The sequence below is a fragment of the Trachypithecus francoisi genome, unplaced genomic scaffold, assembly GCF_009764315.1.
Source record: "Trachypithecus francoisi isolate TF-2019V2 unplaced genomic scaffold, Tfra_2.0 Lachesis_group11, whole genome shotgun sequence".
Classification (NCBI taxonomy): Eukaryota; Metazoa; Chordata; class Mammalia; order Primates; family Cercopithecidae; genus Trachypithecus; species Trachypithecus francoisi.
The window spans coordinates 29,082,093-29,106,774 of NW_022681456.1; the positions used below are offsets into that span (position 1 = coordinate 29,082,093).

Consider the following 24,682-nt stretch of genomic DNA (forward strand, 5'->3'; position numbering starts at 1 on the left):
GGACTGAGATCAGGTCTTGTTTATCCCTGAGTTCCCAGTGCCTGATAAATAATAGATGCTTGGTTGAAGAGTCATTCAAGCAAAACCTTCTGCATCATTAAGAAATTAGTTTCTTGAAACCTAACCACATAATTTTAATCTGAGAAGGAACTTAGAGATCATATCGTACTTAAGGAAGGTGGCTAGAGTGTTTATAGATGACACACAAAAGAACATTTTTAATGTCATAGTTATGTATAATACGGGCCTGGCATGGTATACTTTGGGAGGCTGAGGCAGGAGGATCACTTGAGGCCAGGTGTTCGAGATCAGACTGGGCTGTTGTTTAGTGAGATCCATCTCTACAAAAAATTTAAAAATTGAGCTAGGCATGGTGGTGTGTCCCTATAATCCTAGCTACTCAGGAGGCTGAGGCAGGAGGATTACTTGAGCCCAGCAGTTCAAAGTTTCAGTGAGCTATGATTCATGCCACTGCACTCTAGCCTGGGCAACAGAGCGAGACCCCATCTCTAGAAAAATAATCGTCATCATTATGTATATATGTATGTGTATATATAGTACACATATATATATGTGTACTGGGCACAGTGGCTCACACCTGTAATCCCAGCACTCTGGGAGGCCAGGTGGGAAGATCGCTTGAGTACAGAAGTTTGAGACTAGCCTGGGCAACATGGCAAGACCTCATCTCTACAGAAAATAAAAAAATTAGCTGGGTTTGGTGGCACACTTTATCACACAGGAGGCTGAGGTGGGAGGATTGTTTAAGCCCAGGAGGTTGAGGCTGCAATGAGCCATGATTGGGCCATTGCACTCCAGCCTGGGCAATAGAGCAAGACCCTATTTCAAAAAAAAGAAAGAAAGAAAAAGAAAAATATCTAGAATAAAGCAGTGCTTTCATAGATTAATGCTTAAAATATGCCTAAATTGCTCTTTCCGTCTCAGGTCGCCGCTACGAGAGGAGCCGCCGCCATGTCTGCGCATCTGCAATGGATGGTCGTGCGGAACTGCTCCAGTTTCCTGATCAAGAGGAATAAGCAGACCTACAGTACTGAGCCCAATAACTTGAAGGCCCGCAATTCCTTCCGCTACAACGGGCTGATTCACCGCAAGACCGTGGGCGTGGAGCCGGCAGCCGACGGCAAAGGTGTCGTGGTGGTCATTAAGCGGAGATCCGGCCAGCGGAAGCCTGCCACCTCCTATGTGCGGACCACCATCAACAAGAATGCTCGCGCCACGCTCAGCAGCATCAGACACATGATCCGCAAGAACAAGTACCGCCCCGACCTGCGCATGGCAGCCATCCGCAGGGCCAGCGCCATCCTGCGCAGCCAGAAGCCTGTGATGGTGAAGAGGAAGCGGACCCGCCCCACCAAGAGCTCCTGAGCCCTTGCCCCTAAAGCAATAAAGAGTCAGCTGGCTTTCTCAAAAAAAAAAAAAAAAAAAAAAAAAAAAAAAAAAAAAAAAAAAAAAAAAATATGCCTAAATTTAAGTTTCAAAAGTAAATGTAAATAGGTGAAATTCTTCTGTGCTGTTAGATATCAGAGTAGTGGTTGCCCTTGGTATGTGGATAAGAGACAATAGAGGGGCTCCTGGGGTTCTAGAAACATTTATTTCCTCAGCTGAGTGTGGGCTGCATGCATATATTTTGTTTGTAAAAATTTAGCAAGTTGTATTATAATGAGTGAGCTTTTCTGTATTATAAAATAGTTCAGGCCGGGCGCGGTGGCTCAAGCCTGTAATCCCAGCACTTTGGGAGGCCGAGGCGGGCGAATCACAAGGTCAGGAGTTCAAGACCAGCCTGGCCAACACGGTGAAACCTGGTCTCTACTAAAAATGCCAAGATTAGCCAGTCGTGGTGGCGGGTACCTGTTATCCCAGCTACTCGCGAGGCTGAGGGAGGAGGCAGAGATTGTGGTGAGCCAAGATCATACCGTGGCACTCCAGCCTGGGTGACAGAGCAAGACTCCATCTCAGGGGATGAAAAAAAAGTGGCGTGTGTATATATATATTCCATTGTGTATGTGTGTATATATGTGTGTGTGTGTGTGTGTGTGTCTGTGTGTATATAGATATACACACAAACACAATGGAATATTACTCATCCTTAAAAAGTAAGGAAATCCTGTTGCATGCTACAACATAGATGAAACTTGAAGACAGTATGCTAACTGAAATAAGCCAGTCACAAAAAGACAGATACTGTATGATACCAACTTATATAAGCAATCTAAAGTAGCCACATTTCGCAGAAACAGAAAGTAGAATGGTGGATACCAAGGGCTGGGGGAAACAGCAACTGAGAAGTTACCAAGTTGGCATGGAGTTTCAGATTTGTAAGATGAAAAAGTTCAGGGGATCTGCTTCACAACAATGTGAATATACTTAATACTGATGAACTGTACACTTAAAAATGGTTAAGATGGGCCGGACTTGGTGGCTTATGCCTGTAATCCCAGCACTTTGGGAGGCCGAGGCAGGGGGATCACCTGAGGCTGGGAGTTCAAGACCAGCCTGACCAACATGGCAAAAACCTGTCTCTATTAAAAATACAAAATTAGCCAGGCATGGTGGCGCATGCCTGTAATCCCAGCTACTTGGGAGGCTGAGGCAGGAGAATCGCTTGAACCTGGGAGGTGGAGGTTGAGGTGAGCCAAGATAGCGCTATTGCACTCCAGCCTGGGCAACAAGAGTAAAACTCCGTCTCAAAAAAAAAATTGTTAAGATGGTAAATTTTTGTGATGTTTTACCACACACAAAAATAATGTAGCTAAATATCAAGAAGTTCCTGAGGACGGTACATGAAAGGTCAATTTGGGATGCACCTACTCAGACTCCTTCATTGTACTAATGGCCACAAATTAGCTGCCTGACCTTGACCTTGCCTGACCTTGCTCCTACCCTGTTCCTTTATTCTTTCCTTCCCCCAATCCAAGTCCTCAACTCCAGGAGGATATGGAGACCTCCCTCTCTCTGGCATGGTCTCATCGGCTGCTTCCCCTAACAAGAACGTTCTTCCTTCAGACACCTCTGCCAAATCCTGCCTCATCTGTGGAAGCTGCCATCCCCACTTGGCTGTTTTTACCACTACTCTTAGCCCTTCACCATATGCTGCCTTGTAACCAAATTGTAAGCCCTTGAAAGAGACAGATCCTACAGCATTTAATAATTCCAGCCACTGGGCAAGGCACTTTTTGGAGACTCACTTTCTCAAGGCTATAGAAAAGGTGGAGGCGGCAATATGATGATGGCCAGGGCTTTGGAGTCAGATGGCCTCAACTTGTATCCTAGCTCTTTCACTTACTAGTTGTGTGCTTTGGGTAAGTTTTATAACCTCTTTGCTTCTCAGTTTCTTTTTCTGTATAATGGGGTTTGTGATAAATCTCTCAGTATGGCTGGAAAGATGAACCGAGATTATTACCCATGTCCAGTGCTTCCAAAGGCCCCTCTCATGTCAGTGCTTAGTAAACACTAGCCATTATTGGCATCATCCGGACAATGGAGAAGAGACTGGGAGCTTTCTGTCTTGAAGAACAAGTGAAAGGATAAAGCAGGATTATCGTGGGGCAAATGTGCCCAAAATTCAAGGGGATGGAGAAAGAGGGCAGGGAAGGCGTGTGGGACAAGATTCCCGATGGAGGAGAATGCTGGGAGTGGGCCGGGCGCTTCTGGAGAGGTGAAAGGGCACCCCCGGACTCCGCTGGCGGTTTGGGCGCTTCCCCCGTAACGTTTCTTTGAAAACACGGTGTATGTAGGAAGAGGACGCCCTCACGGCCCCTGAGCGAAATCAGGCGGGTCGCTGCCTCTGGGTTCGGTTTCCGACAGGTTTCCGGGTAGGTCCTAGCGGCGGGCCCACTCCTCCTTCCGCCTCCCATCTCTCTCACAGCCAGCGGGCGGGGCAGCCCTCAGCCGGCCGCCGGCCTCCGTCTCCCGCGGTGACCCGGGGGAGCGTTTCGGGGGTCTCCAGCGTGGCGTGGGGTCCGTCACTGACTCCAGTGAGAGGCTTCAAGGCCAGGGCTCCCGGGCACTTTATCCCCAACCCCGGCCGGAAGGCCGGCTTCGGCCCGCCGACCTGGGACCAGGCCTTCGCCCTTGGTCGTACCTGACCTACGGCGGCCACCACCGTTCTTGCCTTTGGTGTGCAGCTCCGGTGGGGCGGCTACCGCCACCGCCTTACCCTCCGCGCAGCCCATATCGCACAAGGCCCTGTGGGAACTGACGGAGACGAAGGACGCCTGGCGGAGGCCGCGCGCCCCCTGCCGGCCGCGGGCCGGAGAACGCGGTGGGCGGGGTGCGCGGTGGGCGGGGCGCTCAGTGACATCCCCGAAGTCATAGCCCGTGTATCTTCAAGGTCGTGAATTTTTTTTAAAAACAGGAAAGATCGGTTGCTAAAGGTAAATTGGAAAATGCAGAAATGGAAAAGAGAAAAGAGAAAGCGCACCACCCAAAATCTTATCCTTCGGCCGGGCCCGGTGGCTTACGCCTGTGCACTTTGGGAGGCTAAGGTGGGAGGATCGATTGCTTGAGCCCAGGAGTTCGAGACCATCCTGGGCAATGTAGGGAAACCCTGTTTCTACAAAAAATAATTTTAAAAAATTTATCCTTCAAACAAACTACTTTTTCTGTGTTTACTATTTCTTTGAAGTTTTTCACCTCTATGCATAGTTTGGCATCCAGCATTTCACTTAATACTAGTATTTTCCATACTATTACATAGTATTGTAAGCCTCCCAGATAACCACCTGGCTTCCACTCTCACTTCGGTCTTTGCCTCTTTGACCGTAGATGAAGCATACACTGAACATTGTAGTTTTTTTTTTTTTTTTTTTTTTTTTTTTTTTTGAGACGGAGTCTCGCTCTGCTGCCCAGGCTGGAGTGCTGTGGCCGGATCTCAGCTCACTGCAAGCTCCGTCTCCCGGGTTTACGCCATTCTCCTGTCTCAGCCTCCCGAGCAGCTGGGACTACAGGCGCCCGCCACCTCGCCCGGCTAATTTTTTTGTATTTTTTTAGTAGAGACGGGGTTTCACCGTGTTAGCCAGGATGGTCTCGATCTCCTGACCTCGTGATCCGCCCGTCTCGGCCTCCCAAAGTGCTGGGATTACAGGCTTGAGCCACCGCGCCCGGCCAGTTTTTTTTTTAATACACTTTATTTTTTAGATCAGTCTTAAGTTCACAGCAAAAAGACCATCCTATTTAAACAGAAATCTGGTCATGGCACCCTCAACTCTACCCCCATCCTTTACTTTACTCTATTTTATTTTTACCAGCACTGAGAGCCTTCTAACTTACCCTATATTCTCTGTCACCTGCTCCCACTCCCTCCGCCAGCCTCCCCACAACACCCTGCCCATGTAAACGCTGCCAAAATAGCAAATTTGCATTATTTTCTTGTATCCCAAATGCCCTTGGCCTTCAGCTTGGGCCAGGTGGCCTCCCCCACCTCCTTGAACAGTGCCTGAGCCATTATAGGAATTCAGTATTGAAGGAAAGCAGGGAAGAAGCAGGGAAACATTAATTTGAATAATTATAATAATGTAATAGTCCATCCAATAGAGCTACTCGATAGATTATGTAATCTATTATTATATGTTTAGTTTGTTTTTTATTTTAAAAAATTATGGGCCGGACGCGGTGGCTCAAGCCTGTAATCCCAGCACTTTGGGAGGCCGAGACGGGCGGATCACGAGGTCAGGAGATCGAGACCATCCTGGATAACACAGTGAAACCCCGTCTCTACTAAAAAATACAAAAAACTAGCCGGGCGTGGTGGTGGGCGCCTGTAGTCCCAGCTGCTCGGGAGGCTGAGGCAGGAGAATGGCGGGAACCCGGGAGGTGGAGCTTGCAGTGAGCTGAGATCCGGCCACTGCACTCCAGCCTGGGCGACAGAGCGAGACTCCGTCTCAAAAAAAAAAAAAAAAAAAAAAAAAAATTATGGATAAGGCTGCAGGGAACATCTTTGTGTTTACAGTTTTAAGGCTCTCATTACACATTGCCAAAATTGCTTTTCTGAAACTGTGGTTCCCATTTGAACTCCTACTACTAATGAATGAGAGTGATTTCTTAACACCAAAACCCATTGCGGCACATCAGGTGCACAGTCACTGTTCTCAATCAGTGCAGTGCTCTGTTTTTCGTTCTTTCAATTAACTAACATATGGTAAGCATCCACCTTATGCCTGGCTTTGTTCTAGGGTTACAAGATGACTAACTCAAATTCCCTGGTCTCAAGGAACTTCCACCCCAGCTGAGATTTAGTGAACTTGTCTGGTCACCAGATGCGTGGCAATGGTGTGGGCCCTTTGTTTTGATTTGGGTTTGTGGACAAGCTTGTATCCTGCTTCTCTGGAGAGAAGCCCAGAGTCAAAATGCTCTTGGAAAACACTGGGTGTTTATTTGCTTAAACACAGAAAACAAATAAAACTGAACCAAAGGCTTTTAATAATAGACATTGCACAAAGCTAAAGTAAATCTCTTTTTTGGGGGGGGGGATGGAGTTTCGCTCTTGTTGCCCAAGCTGGAGTGCAGTGGCACGATCTTGGCTCACTGTAACCTCCGCCTCCCAGGTTCAAGTGATTCTCCTGCCTCAGCCTCCCAAGTAGCTGGGATTACAGGCATCAGCCACCATGCCTGGCTAATTTTTTGTATTTAGTAGAAAAAGGGTTTCACCATGTTGGTCAGTCTAGTCTCAAACTCCTAACCTCAGGTGATCCACCCGCCTCAGTCTCCCAAAGTGCTCGGATTACAGGTGTGAGCCACTGTGCCTGGCCCTAAAGTAAATCCTAATAACAACTTCTTCCAAGTGGTTGTTGTCTCTAGTAACTAATGCAACTAAGCAAGAACCCTTTAAAAGCAAAGTTCTCTCCCTCTGCAAGCCAGGTCTACAATTCCTTGGTTCCATTGGAATGACTGTTTCAGAGATCTTTTTAAAAATATGCTATTCAATTTGTTGAAATTACCATTTTATCATCAAAATTCCAGCTGTGGCTGTCATGTCTTTTTCTCTATTTAATACATATATTTAACTAAAATGATGGCTTTCCTGTTTTTTTAAATACCTAGGCAAAAGTATCTGAGAGTCATGTGCCTACCTTTGTCATCCTATCATACGTATAATAGCCAACAATTTGTTGGGTACTTAAGATGAGTCAGCCATCCTGCTAAGTCCTTTACTGGCATAAAAGTATGCTCATCTTATGTTATTCCTGCAAGAGTCACATTTAGAAGGGTCTCTTATTATTCCTGTTTTACAGAGGAGAATCCTGATGCTCGGGGGATTAATTGCACAGGATCACAAAGCTTGATACTGAAATCCAGGTTTCCTGATTTCCAAGCCTCTGCTCTTAACCACTGACCTCTCTTATTACTATGACATTGCACTCTACTAATTCCTATACATGAAAAGAATGTTTCCTTGGGAATTTTTTTTTTTTTTTTTTTGAGATGGAGTCTCACTCTGTCACCAAGGCTGGAGTGCACTGGCATCATCTTGGCTCATTGCAACCTCCACCTCCTGGGTTCAAGCAGTTCTCCTGCCTCAGCCTCCTGAGTAGCTGGGACTATAGGTGCATGCCACCACAGCCGGCTACTTTTTTGTATTTTTAGCAGAGACAGGGTTTCACCACGTTGGCCAGGCTGGTCTCGAACTCCAGACATTAGGTGATCTGCCTGCCTTGGCCTGCCAAAGTGCTGGGATTACAGGCGTGAGCCACCGTGCCTGGCCATTTAGTTTTAATTTAATTAAACATGATTTGTTTAAAGAGCATCAAAAGGGAAGGCATCTCTTTTCTTTTTACTCTTTTTTTTTTGAGATGGAGTCTTACTCTGTTGCCCAGGCTGGAGTGCAGTGGCATACTCTCAGCTCACTGCAACCTCCGCCTCCTGGGTTCAAGCAATTCTCCTGTCTCAGCCTCCTGAGTAGCTGGGATTACAGGTGTGTGCCACCACACCTCGCTAAGTTTTTATATTTTTGGTAGAGACAGGGTTTCACCATGTTGGCCAGGCTGGTCTCAAACTCCTGACCTCAGGTAATCCACCCGTCTAGGCCTCCCAAAGTGCTGGGATTACAGGCATGAACCACCATGCCTGGGGGAGGGCATCTCTTTTCTATCCAATAATAATTAATTCCCAGTTCTCATCTTACTTGGCCTATCCATGGCATATGACCCATGTTTCATAATCTCCTCCTTAGAATGATTCGCTTCCAGGGTACCACACTAACCTAGATTTTCTCCTATTGTACTGGATGCCCCTCCTCAGTCTCCTTTGCTGGTTCCTCCTCAATTTTCCTGGCACTTAATTTTGAAGTGCTAAAGCTCAGTCCTCGAACTTCTCCCCTCCATTCTCTCTTAAAATCTGCATTTGCTCCTCTGGTGATGTCCTTTAGTCTCAAGGCTTTAAATGTCATCTCTCTGCTGACAACTCCCAAACTTATCTTTCCTGCCGCAGCCACTTCCATGAACTCCAGGCTCACATATTCCACTGGCACCTGGCATCTCCACTTGATTGTCTAATAAACATGTCAAGCCTAAAATGTCCAAGCAGATTGTCCCCTCCCAAACCTACTCCCATGGTCTTCCCCATCTCAGAAAATGGCAACTCCATTCTTCCAGTTGCTCAGGCCAAAAACCTTGACATCATCCTTGATTCTTCTCTCTCATACTCCACCTTCAATTGACCAGCAAGTCCTGTCTACTCTACCTTCAAATGATATTTTAAAATGAATAAATTGGCTGGGTGCGGTGACTCACACCTATAATCCCAGCAATTTGGGAGGCTGAGGTGGCTGGATCACTAGGTGAGGAGATCAAGACCATCCTAGCTAACACAGTGAAACCCCATCTCTACTAAAAAAAAATACAAAAAAATTAGCCGGGTGTGGTGGCGGGTGCCTGTAGTCCCAGCGACTCCGGGAGGCTGAGGCAGGAGAATGGCGTGAACCTGGGAGGCAGAGCTTGCAGTTAACCAAGATTGAGCCACTGCACTCCAGCCTGGGAGACAAATGATATTTTAAAATGAATAAATTGGCTGGGCATGGTGGCTCATGTCTATAATCCCAGCACTTTGGGAGGCCAAGGAGGGTGGATCACCTGAGGTCAGGAGTTTGAGACCAGGCTGGCCAACATGATGAAACCCCATCTCTACTAAAACTACAAAAATTAGCCAGGCGTGGTGGCACGCACCTGTAATCCCAGCTACTCCGGAGGCTGAGGCAGGAGAATCACTTGAACCCAGGAGGCAGAGGTTGTAGTGAGCCGAGATCACACCATGGCACTCCAGCCTGGGTGATAAGAGCAAGACTCTGTCTTAAAAAAAAAAAATTGTATATTTATATATGAAAACATTTTGAATATGGACTGGATACTTAATATTGTTAATGTTTTATTTGTGATTCTATTTTTGTAGTAAGGTTTCTGAAAAGTAGTTTTCTTTTAGAGATACATCCTGAAATAGTCGCAACTGAAGTTATTATATATCTGGGATTAAAAAAAATAATAATCTAATACGTCAGGCATGGTGGCTGAAGCCTGTAATCTCAGCACTTTGGGAGCCTGAGGCAGGCAGATCACACTTGAGGTCAGGAGTTCAAGATCAGCCTATCCAACATGGAGAAATCCCATCTCTACTAAAAATACAAAATTAGCCGGGTGTGGTGGCGCATGCCTGTAATCCCAGCTACTCAGGAGGCTGAGGGAGGAGAATTGCTTAAATCAAGGAGGCAGAGGTTGCAGTGAGCCGGGATCGTGCCATTGCACTCCAGCCTAGGCAACAACAGCGAAACTCTATCGAAAGAAAGGAAGGAAGGAAAGAAGGAAGGAAGGAAGGAAGGAAGGAAGGAAAGACTTTCTATATAATGCAAAACGGTAATAATAATAATATAACAACATAAGGTAACCTATAATATAGCATAATAATTTGATATGCTATGCTGTAGACATTTTACATAACCATCTTGGTTATTGTCTACCCTCCCCAAAGTAATGGACACTCATCAGGGCAGGAACAGCATTCATTCACTCAAAAATTATTTGTGGGCTGGGAGCATTGGCTCATGACTATAATCCTGTTGCGGGAAGTCAGGGACCCCGAACGGAGGGACTGACTGAAGCCATGGCAGAAGAACATAAATTGTGAAGATTTCATGGACATTTATTTGTTCTCCAGATTAATACTTTTATAATTTCTTACGCCTGTCTTTACTGCAGTCTCTGAACATAAATTGTGAAGAGTTCATGGACATTTATCACTTCCCCAATCAATACTCTTGTGATTTCCCATGCCTGTCTTTAATCTCTTAATCCCATCATCTTCGTAAGCTGAGGATGAATGTCACCTCGGGACCCTGTGATGGTTGCATTAACTTGCACAAATTGTTTAAACCATATGAAATCTGGGCACCTTGAAAAAAGAACAGGATAACAGCAATGTTCAGGGAACAAGGGAGATAACCTTAAAGTCTGGCTGCCTGTGGGCCAGATGGAACAGAGCCATATTTCTCTTCTTTCAAAAGCAAATAGGAGAAATATCACTGAATTATTTTTCTCAGCAAGGAATAGCTCTGAGAAAGAGAATGTGTTCCTAGGGGGAGGTCTCTAAAATGGCCACTGTAGGAATGTCTGTCTTATATGGTTGCAGATAAGGGATGAAATAAGCCCCGGTCTCCCATAGTGCTCCCAGGCCTATTAGGATAAGGAAATTCCTGCCTAGTAAATTTTAGTCAGACCGGTTGTCTGCTCTCAAACCCTGTTTCCTGATAAGATGTTATCAATGACAATGCGTGCTGGAAACTTCATTAGCAATTTTAATTTTGCTGCGGTCCTGTGATCTCGCCCTGCCTCCATTTGCCTTATGATATTTTATTACCTTGTGAAGCATGTGATCTCTGTGACCCAGGCCCTATTTGTACACTCCCTCCCCTTTGAAAATCACTAATAAAAACTTGCTGGTTTTGCAGCTTGGGGGGGCATCACGGAACCTGCCGACATGTGATGTCTTCCCCGGACACCCAGCTTTAAAATTTCTCTCGTTGTACTCTTTCCCTTTATTTCTCAGACTGGCTGACCCTTAGGGAAATAGAAAAGAACCCATGAAGAATTATCGGGGGTGGGTTCCCCTGATAATCCAGTACTTTGGGAGGCTGAGGCGGGAGGGTTGCTTGAACCCAGGCATTCAAGACCAGCCTAGGCAACATAATAAGACTCTATCTCTACAAAAAAACTTTAAAAAAAAAACTTAATTGGGCATGGTGGCACCTGCCTGTAGTCCCAGCTACTACTTGGGAGGCTGAGGTGTGAGGATCACTTGAGCCCAGGATTTCAAAGCTGCAGTGAACCGTGATCACACCCCTACACTCCAACCTGGGTGACAAAGTGAGACCCTGTCTCTCAGGAAAAAAAAAAAAAAAAAAATTACTTATGGAGCCCTTGCTGTGTGCAGGCCACTATTCTAGTTGCCACAGGATAATACTTTATAGAATTCACCACCCTCCTTCCACCTCTACCATAATTTTCAGTATGAGATGATTGATGGAAAAGCCACCATCAGACCATATTCGGAACATGCCATTTAAAATAAACCATCAGTACACCTCAAAGGACCTCTCCACAGTTGGAGTTTATCAGTAAGACCCTAAAGTCTCAACAAGATCAGGTTCCACGATTACTTGGTTAATCTCTAAGTGCTGGCAATTCAAATACAGTGCATTTCTGGACTGGGTTTGAGGAATACTCTGTTCTAGTTAAATCTGTTGGCCTTACATGGACTTCCCTCCTCCTGCCTGCTCCTTGTACCATCATTCATGGTTACAGTTATCCCTAGCCAGCCAAGTTCTGCTCATTCTACCTCCTAAATATCTCTCTAATCCTTCTGCTGCTCCCCAGCCCTACAGCCAGTGTCTTGGTCTCCCCACCCCTCATTCCCCACACCCCACCTTGATGATAGTCCTAACCACAGTGTCTTCTCCACCTTCAGTCTTGTCCCCATCACATCCTTCCTCTGCGTGGATGCCCACAAGTCCTTCTGTGACATTTCTGCCTCATGCAGCTCCCAAAACCTGCATCCATTCAGCACACACACTCAACACCTGTTCCAGGCCAATAATTCACTGTGGGAGGAGCCAGGACTCCAAAGGAGTATACAACAAAACAAGCTTCCTGCCATCTCAGTGTGGATGGAAGAGAGGAGAGATACAAAAACCAACATGCGATTCCTGAGCATGGCATAGGAGTTGACCCTTCATTAGTCTGCGTCTCCCACTGCTTTCCCCAAAGCGAAGTGCACCGTAAAGCCACATCACCTGCAGGCTGCCCTTCCTGGGCTGACTTATCTCTACCCCTCTTTCAGCAATGGGCTTGCTGGGCCAGGTGCTTCCAGAACATTCTGTCCTCCTATCGTTGTACTTGGGCTGCATGGTATTTATTCCTCAGAGCAGCTGCAGAATGTCTCTTACAGAGGACTTCAAAGGGCAGAGACTGGATAGAGAAAGAACCCGAAGCTGGGTTGACCAAGTACTTCACACGAGATTGTGAAAACTATATCAAGAAATAGCTGTGACTGGGAGGAGGGAACAACTAAAGTTCCCCCAAGCTACGCTGTGATACCATTATGGTTTTACCTATAAGATTGTGAACTTGTTAAGGGCAGCCTGTGTCTAATTCACCTTGTGTTCCTGGGACCCAGCTAAGTGCCTAGGAGAATTATGTAAACAGCCTACAGCAAAACATCAATCACCAATTATATATTGAAAATAGTTCTAGGCCAGGCATGGTGGCACATACATGTAATCCCAGCACTTTGGGAGGCCAAGGCAGGTGGATCACCTGAGGTCAGGAGTTCAAGACCAGCCTGGCCAACATGGAGAAACCCCGTCTCTACTAAAAATACAAAATTAGCCAGGCATGGTGGTGCATACCTGTAATCCCAGCTACTCGGGAGGCTGAGGCAGGAGAATCGCTTGGATCTGGGAGGCGGAGGTTGCAGTCAACTGAGATTGCGCCATTGCACTCCAACCTGGGCAACAAGAGTAAAACTCCGTCTCAAAAACAAAACAAACAAACAACCAAACTAAAAACAAAAAAATTAGCTGGGTATGGTGGTGTGCACCTATAATCCCATCTACTCGGGAGGCTGAGGCAGGAGAATCTCCTGAACCTGGGAGGTGGAGATTGAGGTGAGCCAAGATCACACCACTGCATCCCAGCCTGGGGGACAGAGCAAGGCTCTGTCTGAAAAGAAAAGAGAAGAGAGGAGAGGGGAGGGGAGGGGAGGGGAGGGGAGAATAAAAGAAAGGAAAACGTTCTAGTTATTTGAACTTTCTGGTTGTTTGAATTTTGCACTGAAATTTAGACTTTAGGGCCATTTCCCTAGATCTAATTTCCCTAATATTCAAATTTTTTGCTTGAGTCACACACAAACTGTGTTACATTTTAAAAGTGATTCTAAAACTTAGTCACCTATTTGTAAGACCATCTGTGGTCTAGTCACTCAACCAAATATGCACACAACATAAAGATGAAATGAATGTTGGTTTCTTTTATTATAGTTTGATGAATGGGAAGGTGGACTCCAAACCACCTGTGGTGGCTCAATGGAAAAGGAACCTGAAGGGTTTGTTGTACTTAATGCAGTCCAGTCGGAATCAGTCTGTGCCTCAAAAGGTGCCTGTCCTGGCACCACTGAAATCCTAGGGAAGCAGAGTGGGAAGCCAGGCTTTTTTTTTTTCTCTCCTTTTTTTGAGACAAAGTCTCACTCTGTGCCCAGGCTGGAGTACAGTGGCATGATCTCGGCTCACTGCAACCTCCACCTCCCGGGTTCAAGTGATTCTCTTGCCTCAGCCTTCTGAGTACCTGGGATTACAGCCATGTGCCACCATTCCTGGCTAATTTTTGTATTTTCAGTAGAGACAGGGTTTCACCATGTTGTCCAGGCTGGTCTCAAACTCCTGGCCTCAAGTGATCCGCCCACCTCTGCCTCCCAACGTGTTGCAATTTCAGGCGTGAGCCACTGTGCCCAGCCCCAGGAAGCCAGGCTTTTTCTTTTTATCATACAGACCTAAATTGGAGTCTTACTTCTTGCATTCATTAGCTTGTGATTTTGAGTAAGTTACTGAACTTCTTTGACGTTCCATCTTCCTTATAAAATGAGAACTATAGGCTAGGCATGGCAGCTCATACCTGTAATCTGAACACTTTGGGAGGTCAAAGCAAAAGGATTGCTTGAGCCCGGGAGTTTGAGACCAGTTTGGGCAACATAGCAAGACCCTGTCTTTAAAAAAAAAAAAAAAAATACAGCAATTCACCAGGCATGGTGGCACATACCTGTAGTCCCAGTTACTCCGGAGGTGATTAAAAGCCAACCAGTTTGAGCCCAGGGGTTCAAGGCTGGAGTGAGCTATGATGGCACCACTGTACTCTAGCCTGCATGGCAGAGCCAGACCCTGCCTCTAAAATAAAATGGGAACTATTATAATACCTATGTGGCATGATAGCTCTGAAGATAAAAAATAAAAGCAAGCAATCAGCATGGTAAATGGCACACAGTAGATACTCAAGAAATGAATGTTTTCTGCCTTTCCCTGTTGGCTGTGTTCTACAAAGGTCTCCTGTGAAAAATTCCAAATACTCTTATAGGATTTGGCATTGTTGCTGATATGGGAGGAGGGCAGGGAAATGCTGGGTAGAAAAGGGCAGGGTCCCTGGCAAGGGCTCCACTCCCAGGCCTGTGCCCACAGGCCTAGATAAGGACAGGCATTTCTGTTTTCACACCCAAAAGGTTGCCTTTTGGCCCACCACACGCCCCATCCTGTGCCCATAAAAACCCAGGATCGTAGTGGGCACATGCACAAGTGGCTGGACATCAAGAGGAACAGAGGAGCACACCAACAGACACCAGCAGACATCAGCAGGCCAGTGACAGCAGAACGACATGGACGCCAAGGGGAATTTGGCTGAGGGCAGTCAGAGGAGAGTCCTCTGGACGGCCTGACTTCAGGGGAAGACAACCTTCACACTCTGGCTTCCCATCCATCTTCTCCCTTCTTCCCATCCATCTTCCCCCTTCTGGGTTCCCATCCATCTTCCTGGGAGCTACCTCCACCACCCAATAAAATCTTGCACTCATCCTCCAAGCCCCCGTGTGATCCGATTTTTCCAGTATATTAGAGCACGGACCTGGGATACAGAAAGTCCTCTGTCCTTGGGATAAGGAAAGGGTCTAACTGAGCTGATTAACAGAAGCCACCTATAGACAGCAATGCTGAAAGAGCGCACCGTAACGTGCGCCAGCTGGGGCTTCAGGAGCTGGAAACACTCAACCCTGCATACTGCCACAGGGTGGGAGCCCAAAGCATTCCCCAGGGTCTGCCCATTTGCATGCTCCCACGAGGGATGTGAGTAGTGGGACACCAAAGAAGTGAGCCACATCCCTGTCCCATGCCCTGAGAGGGGGATAAGGGAGCTTCTCCCATTTCATTACCCCATTGGCAAGTAAGGAAATTGAGACTTCAAGTCTAAACAGAGACAAAACGTTTTGCTCCTAAACGAAGCGTTCCACAATTACTTGGTTGATTTAATCTCTAAACATTAACAACCAAGATACATTTTTCCTTTATACAAAATTAGGCCAGGTGCGGTGGCTGACACCTATAATCCTGGCACTTTGGGAGGCCAAGGCAGGTGAATTACCTGAGTCCAGGAGTTCAAGACCAGCCTGGCCAACATAGTGAAACCCAGTTTCTACTAAAAATACAAAAATTAGTCAGCCATGGTGGCAGGCACCTGTAGTGCCAGCTACATAGGAGGCTGAGACAGGAGAATTGCTTGAACCCGGGAGGCAGAGGTTGCAGCGAGCTGAGATCGCACCATTTTATACTCCAGCCTGGGCACCAGAGCAAGACTCTGTCTCAAAAAAAAAAAAAAAAAAGCAAAACTAGAAATTGCTTGCAATTTTTTCTGAGTCCCACAGTGTTGAGAAATCCTACTAATGAGTCCCTGTAAAGAAACTTCATATAGTTTATAATTTTCTTAGGGCCTGGCTTTGTCTTCTAATACAAGAACAATTTTCTCTGCCATTTTAATTTTTTCCCCTCAGTGACTCAGAGTTGTTTAAACACATGGTTAGTACTGATTCTTGCCTCAAGAATAGTGGGTTTTTAAAAAAAGTCATACATACATACTTTTTTCCCCCCCCAAAATATACAAAAGAGGCTGAGCATGGTGGCTCACGCCTGTAATCCCAACACTTGGGGAGGCCAAGGCATGCAGATCATTTCGAGATGAGCTTGGCCAACATGGTGAAACCCCGTCTCTATTAAAAATACAAAAATTAGCTGGGCATGGTGGTGCATGCCTGTAATCCCAGCTACTCAGGAGACTGGGTTATGAGTATCACTTGAACCCCAGAGGCGGGGGCTGCAGTGAGCTGAGGTCGTGCCACTGCACTCCAGCCTGGGCGACAGAGCAAGACTCTCTCTCTCTCTCTCTCTCTCACACACACACACACACACACACACACACGAGTTTACACTAAAAAATATCTCTCTCCCACCTTACCCCATGCCCCAAATTCCTCTACCTGGAGGCAACTATTGTTAGCATGTTCTTATGGATCTTTCTAGAAAGAATCTTTGCATTTACAATCAAAAGACAGCTTTAAGATGAATATTAGGATGCTTTTCCTGTGTCAAGCAAATGAGGAATTTGTTTCAATGATATAACAAATCAGTCAACTTCTGGGAGTGAAAATCAGATTAGCCTAAAAGAAAACCACTGAGGATTAAGAATGACTAAAGGACAACCAGCTTGGGGACAAATTTGATTTTTATTTTATTAAAATGGACTTTCCACTCTGAGTTTCTGGAGCTAGGTGTCCCATGGAAAGATACTCCTGTGACTGGATTCTATACTAAAAACAATATTGTTTGCTATCTGAAAAATAGTCCTGAGAAATCTTTATCTACACAGTAATAAAAGGAAAAAGATGGGACATAATTGTTTTCACAATTTAATGATGCTCTTACAAAGAAAGCAATTTAAGAAATGAATCAACTCAATCGAGGAATAAGTTGACTCTAGAATTTTCAATATACTATTTAAATTTGATTCATCTAATGAAGAACATGGCATGCACCGAGTAAGAACAAATCTAATTCCGTACAATAGCATGTGTATTTTACCTTGGTTGACTCTAGAATTCATTTATTTAGCAGATATTTATTGAACATTTACGATGTTCCAGGCCTCCCTCATGCCAGGGACTGGGAAAAGGAGTCAAGCAACTATACAATTATTATTCCTGCTTCACTCTTTATCTGTTTTTCCAGCCATTTTGTATTTATTATTTCATTTATGTCTCCCAGAAACCCTATGAGGTCCAGAGAGGTGAAATGACTTGCCTAAGGACATGCAGAGGACATGTGGCAGAGTGGGAACCTTTTTTTTTTTCTTTTGGAGTCGGAGTCTCACTCTGCCACCCAGATTGGAGTGCAATGGCGAGATCTCGGCTCACTCCAACCTCTGCCTTCCGAGTTCAAATGATTCTCCTCCCTCAGCCTCCCAAGTAGCTGGGATTACAGGCATGCGCCACCACGCCTGGCTAATTTTTGTATTTTTAGTAGAGACAGGGTTTCACCATGTTGATCAGGCTGGTCTTGAACTCCTGACCTCGTGATTCACCCGCCTCAGCCTCCCGGGGTGCTGGGATTACAGGCGTGAGCCACCGCACCTGGCCTGTGCATGTTTATAGCAGCATAATTTGCAATTGCAAAAATATTGCAACCAGCCCAAATGCCCATCAATCAATGAGTAGATAAAGAAAATGTTATATATATACACACTCACACACCATGGAATACTACTCAGTCATAAAAAGGAATTAAATAATGGCATTCACCTGGATGGTGTTGGTGACCATTATTCTAAGTGAAGTCACTGAGGAATGGAAAACCAAACATCGTATGTTCTCACTTATAAGTGGGAGCTAAGCTATGAGGACACAAAGGCAATCGACTTTGGGGACTTGGGGAAAGGGTGGGAGTGGGGTGAGGGATAAAAGACTACATACTGGCTACAGTGCACACTGCTCAAGTGTTGGGTGAACTAAAATCTCAGAAACCACCACTGAAGAACTTATCCATGTAACCAAACACTACCTGTTTCCCAAAAACTTATTTAAAAAAAAGAAAAGATTGGCCGGGCATGGTGGCTCAAGCCTGTAATCCCAGCACTTTGGGAGGCCAAGTCGGGCGGATCACGAGGTCAGGAGATCGAGACCATCCTAGCCAACCCGGTGAAACCCCGTCTCTACTAAAAAATACAAAAAACTAGCCAGGCGAGGTGGCGGGCGCCTGTAGTCCCAGCTACTCGGGAGGCTGAGGCAGGAGAATGGCATAAACCCGGGAGATGGAGCTTGCAGTGAGCTGAGATCCGGCCACTGCACTCCAGCCTGGGCGACACAACGAGACTCTGTCTCAAAAAAAAAAAAAAAAAAGAAGAGATTATCACCACTGATATCCCAGAACTCAAAACTAAAGCTGTGATAATCCCTGGAGCCACAGAGAAGTGAAAAGCTGTGAGCAGAAGGTAAGAGAAACGGATTTCTTTCTCTGTGATGCCTATTTCTGCAAATAGCCAGGCACCATGCAGAAAAGTTATCCTGGACTCAAGGCTTCTACACTGGGAAAACTGAGATTGCAGTGGACACTCTGCTTCCCCATCATCTTGGGTTCCTATGCACAAAAGTCATTTCTGCCTCAATCCAGGAGAAGCATTGCAAGTGCCTATAGACAGAAGGACCCTTGAAGGCAGCTGGGGACATAGTGAAAGTGGGGCTAGCAGCCCCAGCATGTGAGACGGGGGCTGGTCTCTATTCAGATAAACCAGATACTGAATCAGAGAGGTATTTCAGGAGCACAAAGCTGTAGGAGGTGTGAACCATAGGTCCTCTGGGCATGAACCCCTAGCCAGCCTCCCCAAACAGCTGGGGCATTCTCTTTGGGACCCTCTCCCTGAATTCAGGACAGGCAGCACTTCAAACTTTTATGAGAACTGCAGCAAATCTAGGCTTATGGTGCCATCTGGTGCCAAAAAGGTGGCAGTGATCTAGGGCTAAGGGAATCAACAGGCAGACTGCACAAAACCTCTAAAAATATGTACGCTAGAACTACCAACTCAGACAGCAAAATAAACAATCCATCATTGGAAAGACATAGACATATGTCCATAAAAACAACAGCAAACAGGGAACCATGACCTCCCAAATGGATAAAGCAAGAAGTAACCAGTGATTAACCCCAATAAGATGGCAATATGTGAACTTTCAGATAAGGAATTCAAAATAGCAATCTTGAGAAAACTCAGCAAACTCCAAGATAGCATAGAGAAATAATGTAGAATTTTTTTTTTTTTTTTTTTGAGACGGAGTCTTGCTCTGTTGCCCAGGCTGGAGTGCAGTGGCACTGTCTCAGCTCACTGCAACCTCCACCTCCTGGGTTCAAGCGATTCTCTTGCCTCAGCCTCCTGAGTAGCTGGGACTACAGGCGCCCGCCACCTCGTCCGGCTAATTTTTTGTATTTTTAGTAGAGATGGGGTTTTGCCATGTTGATCAGGCTGGTCTCGATCTCCTGACCTCATGATCCACCCACCTCGGCCTCCCAAAGTGCTGGGATTACAGACGTGAACCACTGCGCCTGGCCCACAATTTAGAAATTTATCAGAGAAATTTAACAAAGTGATTTAAATAATAAAAACAAATGAAACAGAAATCCTGGAACTGAGACATACATTTACTGAACTGAAAAATGCACCAGAGTCTCAACAGCAGAATTGATCATGAAGAAGAAAAAAATAAGTGAGCTTTAAAAATACATAATCAGAGGAGAAAAAAATCAAAAAGATAAAGAACAACTACAGGATCTAGAAAATAACCTCAAAAGAGCAAATCTAAGTGTCATTGGTTTTCAAGAGGGAGTTGAGAAAGAGCAAGACATAGAAAGCTCCAACAAAATAATAACAGAAAACTTTCCAAACTTAGAGAAAAATATAAATATCCCTATACAGGAAAGTCAAAGATCAACAAACACATTCAGCCCAAATAAGACTGCTCCAAGGCAAAGAGTAATAATCAAACTCTCAAAAGTCATGGACAAAGGGAGTGGATCCAAAAAGTAGCAAGAGAAAGAAGCAAATAACATACATATAAAGGAGCTTCAATTTGTCTGGCAATAGACTTCTTAGCAAAAAACATACCAATCAGGAGAGAGTGAGATGACATATGCAAAGTGCTGAAGGAGGAAAAAAACAAAACAACCAAAAAAAAACCCTGCCAACTGAGAATGTGATACCCAGCAAAACTATCCTTCAAACATGAAGGAAAGATAAATACTTTTTTGGGCAGACAGAAGCTGAGGAAATTCATCACCACCAGACCTGTCTTACAAGAAATGCTAAAAGGAATCCTTTTATCTGAGAGAAAAGGATCCTAACATGCAACAAGAAAATCATCTGAAGGTATTATGTTGGTGCAAAAGTAATCACAGTTTTTGCCGTTACTTTTTTTTTTTTTTTTTAGACAGAGTCTCGCTCTGTCACCAATGCTGGAAAGCAATCTCAGCTCACTGCAACCTCCACCTCCTGGGTTCAAGTGATTCTCCTGCCTCAGCCTCTTGAGTAGTTGGGATTACAGGTGCCTGCCACTATGCCTGGTTAATTTTTGTATTTTTAATAAAGATGGGGTTTCACCATGTTAGTCAGGCTGCTCTTGAACTCCTGCCCTCAGGTGATCTGCCTGCCTCGGCCTCCCAAAGTGCTGGGATTACAGGTGTGAGCCACCATGCCCAGTCATTACTTTCAAAGGCCAAAACTACAATTAATTTTGCACCAAGATAATATAAAACTCACTGGTAAAATTCAGTATGCAGACAAATTTAGAATATTGTAATACTGTAATTGTGGTATACAAATCACTCATATCTCTAGTATGAAGACTAAAAGACAAATATTACATAAATAATAACTATAATAATTTATTAAGAGATAGGAAATATAAAAATATATAAATTGAGACACCAAAAAGTCAGAATGGGGAGGGGAGAATTGGAGTTAAAGTTTAAAACATTTTAAGTTTGTGTGTGTGTGTGTGTGTGTGTCTGTGTGTGACAGGGTCTCAGTTTATCATCCAGGCTGGAGTATAGTGGCATGATCTTGGCTCACTGCAGCCTTGACCCCCTGCATTCAAGCAATTCTCCCACCTCAGTCCCCCAAGTAGCTGGGACTACAGGAATACACCACCACACGCAGCTATTTTTTTTTTTTTTTTTTGTATTTTTTTGTGGAGATGCCATGTTACCCAGGCTGGTCTTAAACTCCTGAGCTTAAGTGATCTGCCCACCTTGGCCTCCCAAAGTACTGGGATTAAAGATGTGAGCCATCACACCTGGCCTTAAAGTACTTTTGTTTGTTTTTTTTTCTTTTTTCTTTAAACATTTTGCTTTTTTTTTTTTTGCGATGGAATCTTGCTCTGTTGCCAGGCTGGAGTGCAGTGGCGCAATCCTGGCTCACTGCAACCTCCGACTCCCAGGTTCAAGCAATTCTCCTGCCTCAGCCTCCCAAGAAGCTGGGACTACAGGTGCACACCACCACGCCCAGCTAATTTTTGTATTTTTAGTAGAGACAGGGTTTCACCATGTTGGCCAGAATGGTCTTGATCTCTTGACCTCGTGATCCGCCCTCCTTGGCCTCCCAAAGTGCTGAGATTACAGGCGTGAGCCACTGTGCCCGGCCTTCTTTTTGATTTTTATAGGTACATAGTAGGTATATGTATTAATGGACATACATTAGATGTTCTGATACAGGCATGCAATGTATAATATCTCAGCATGGAAAATGGGGTATCCATACCTTCAAGCATTTATCCTTAATGTTATAAACAATCCAATTATACTCTTAGTTATTTTAAAATATACAATTAAGTTATTATTGACTATAGTCATCCTATTGTGCTACCAAATAGTAGGTCTTATTTATTCTTTCTATTTTTTAAAACCCATTAACAATCCCCACCTCCCCTTCTTTTCTTTTTGATCAAAGTTAAGTTGTCATCTGTTCAAAACAACTTGTTATACGTATTAGATGTTTTGGTAAGCCTCACGGTAACCAAATGTATAAATCTATAATAAATACACTAAAAATAAAAAGCAAGGAATTAAAACATACTACTAGAGAAAATCACATAACCACAAAGGAAGACAGTAAGGAAGAAAGACGGGAGTTACAAAACAACCAGAAAACAAGTAATAAAATGGCAGCAGCAAGTTCTTACCTATCAATAGTCACATTGAATGCAAATAGACTAAATTCTTCAATTAAAAGGCACAGAGTGGCTGAATAGATTTTTTTTTTTTCTTTTTTTTGAGACAGAGTCTCGCTCTGTCACCCAAGCTGGAGTGCACTGGCCAGATCTCAGCTCACTGCAAGCTCCGCCTCCCGGGTTCACGCCATTCTCCTGCCTCAGCCTCCCAAGTAGCTGGGACTACAGGCGCCCGCCACCTCGCCTGGCTAGCTTTTTGTATTTTTTAGTAGAGACGGGGTTTCACCGTGTTATCCAGGATGGTCTCGATCTCCTGACCTTGTGATCCGCCCGCCTCGGCCTCCCAAAGTGCTGGGATTACAGGCTTGAGCCACCTCGCCCGGCCAGATTTTTTTTTAAAAAGACTATCTGCTACCTACAATAAACTAATTTTGTCAGGCATGGTGTTGTGTACCAGTAGTGTCATCCACTTGTGATGCTGAGGTGGGAGGATTGCTTGAGCCCAGGAGTTTGAGACCTGGGAAACATAGCAAGACCCCATTTCAAATAAAAAGAAAGAAAGAAAAAGAGAGAGATGGAAAGAAGGAAGGAAGGAAGGAAGGAAGGAAGGAAGAAAGGAAGGAAGGAAGACTTTACTTATAAAGACAACATAGACTGGAAGTGAAGTCATGGAAACAGATATTACATGCAAATAAAAATCAAAAAGGAGCAGGAGTCAGTCTACTTATATCTGATAAAATAGACTTCAAGACTAAAACTATTTAGAAAGACAAAAAAGTCATTATATAATGATAAAGGGGTCAATTCAGCAGGATATAATAACTGTAAATATATATGTACTCAACATTGGAGGAGCAAAATATAGAAAGCAAATATTAATAGAACTAAAGGGAGAGATAGAATGCAATACAATGAGTAGGGGATTTCAACATCCCAGTTCCAGTAGTTAACAGATTATCAAGGCAGAAAATGAGCCAAGAAACATTGGAGTTAAACTAAACTCTAGACCAAATGTCCTTAACTGATGTTTAGAGAACACTGTATCCAACTGCTGCAGAATATACTTTTTTTTTCATTAACACATGGAGCATTCTCCAGGGCAGATCATATGTTGGGTCACAAAACAAGTCTCAACAAATTCAAAAATATAAAAATCATACCAAGGATCTTTTCTGACCACAATAGAATAAAACTAGAAGTCAATAACAAGAGGCACTTTGGAAACTGCATAAGTGCATGCAAATTAAACAATATGCTCCTAAATAACCAACAGGTCAATGAAGAAATTAAGAATGACATTTTAAAATTTATTGAAAATAATGAAAATGGAAACACAACATACCAAAATGTATGGGATATAGCAAAAACAGTGCTAAGAGGAAAGGTTATAGCAATAAATGCTTTGTCAAAAAAATAAAAAGACTTCAAATAAATAACCTAATGTTGAAACTCAAAGAACTAAAAAAGCAAGGATCAACCAAATGCAAAATAAGTAGAAGGAAAAAAAAAGATCAGAACCAAAATAAATGAAATTGAGACTAAAAACTATCTGAAAGATTAAATAAACAAAAGATTGTCCTTTAAAAAACATAAACATGATTGACAAACCTTTAACTAGACTATGAAAAAGAGAGAAGACCCAAATAAATAAAATCAGAAATGAAAAAAAGACATTACAACAGATATCACAGAAATACAAAGGATTATTAGAAACTATGATGAAAAACTATACACCAACAAATTGGAAAATCTAGAAGAAATGAATAAACTATTGGACACATACAACTTACCCAGATTGAACTATGAAGAAATAGAAAGCCTGAACAGACCAATAACAAGCAATAATATCAAAGCAGAAACCACTCAGGACTGAATGGCTTTATTGCTGAATTACACCAAACATTAAAGAAAAACTAGTATCAATTCTCTCAAACTATTTCAAAACACTTAAGAGGAGGAAACACTTCCAAACTCATTCTATAAGGCTAGTGTTACCCTGATACCAAAACCAGACAGGAACACAACAATAAAATAAAACTACAAGCCAATATCCCTAATGAACATACGTGCAAAAATTCTCAATAAAATACACCAAATTCAACAACACATTATAAAGATCATTCACCACGATTAAGTGGGATTCATCCCAGACATGCAAGAGTGGTTCAACATATGAATAGACCACAAATCAATAAATGTCATACATCTCACTTACGACATAACAGAACCAAGGACGAAAACCATATGATCATTTTAGTAGATGCTGGAAAAGTATTTGACAAAATCCAACGTGCCTCCATGACAAAACTCTCAACAAATTTGGTATAGAAGGAACATACTGCAAAACAACAAAGGCCATAAAACACAAACCCACAGCTAATGTCAT

At 44.0% G+C, this 24,682-nt stretch overlaps 2 protein-coding genes across 2 annotated transcripts in view; one reads left to right on the plus strand and one right to left on the minus strand.

Moving 5' to 3' along the window:
* Window positions 1–4,238, minus strand: part of TXNRD1 (thioredoxin reductase 1) — a 136,922-nt gene extending 132,684 nt beyond the window's left edge. Inside the window, exon 1 of the mRNA XM_033220823.1 lies at window positions 4,103–4,238. Coding sequence (XP_033076714.1) covers window positions 4,103–4,193 — 91 coding nt within the window. The 5' untranslated portion in view covers window positions 4,194–4,238. The remainder of the gene's footprint in view (window positions 1–4,102) is intronic.
* LOC117089509 (60S ribosomal protein L28) lies at window positions 929–1,477 on the plus strand. Its single transcript, XM_033220835.1, has one exon. The coding sequence runs from the start codon at window positions 973–975 to the stop codon at window positions 1,384–1,386; it is 414 nt and encodes a 137-aa protein (XP_033076726.1). The 5' UTR covers window positions 929–972; the 3' UTR covers window positions 1,387–1,477.
* Window positions 4,239–24,682: the final 20,444 nt, after the last annotated feature.

Bases quoted from the DNA above. Each gene is read 5' to 3' on its own strand.
- LOC117089509 (XM_033220835.1), top strand. From the start codon at position 973: ATGTCTGCGCATCTGCAATGGATGGTCGTGCGGAACTGCTCCAGTTTC.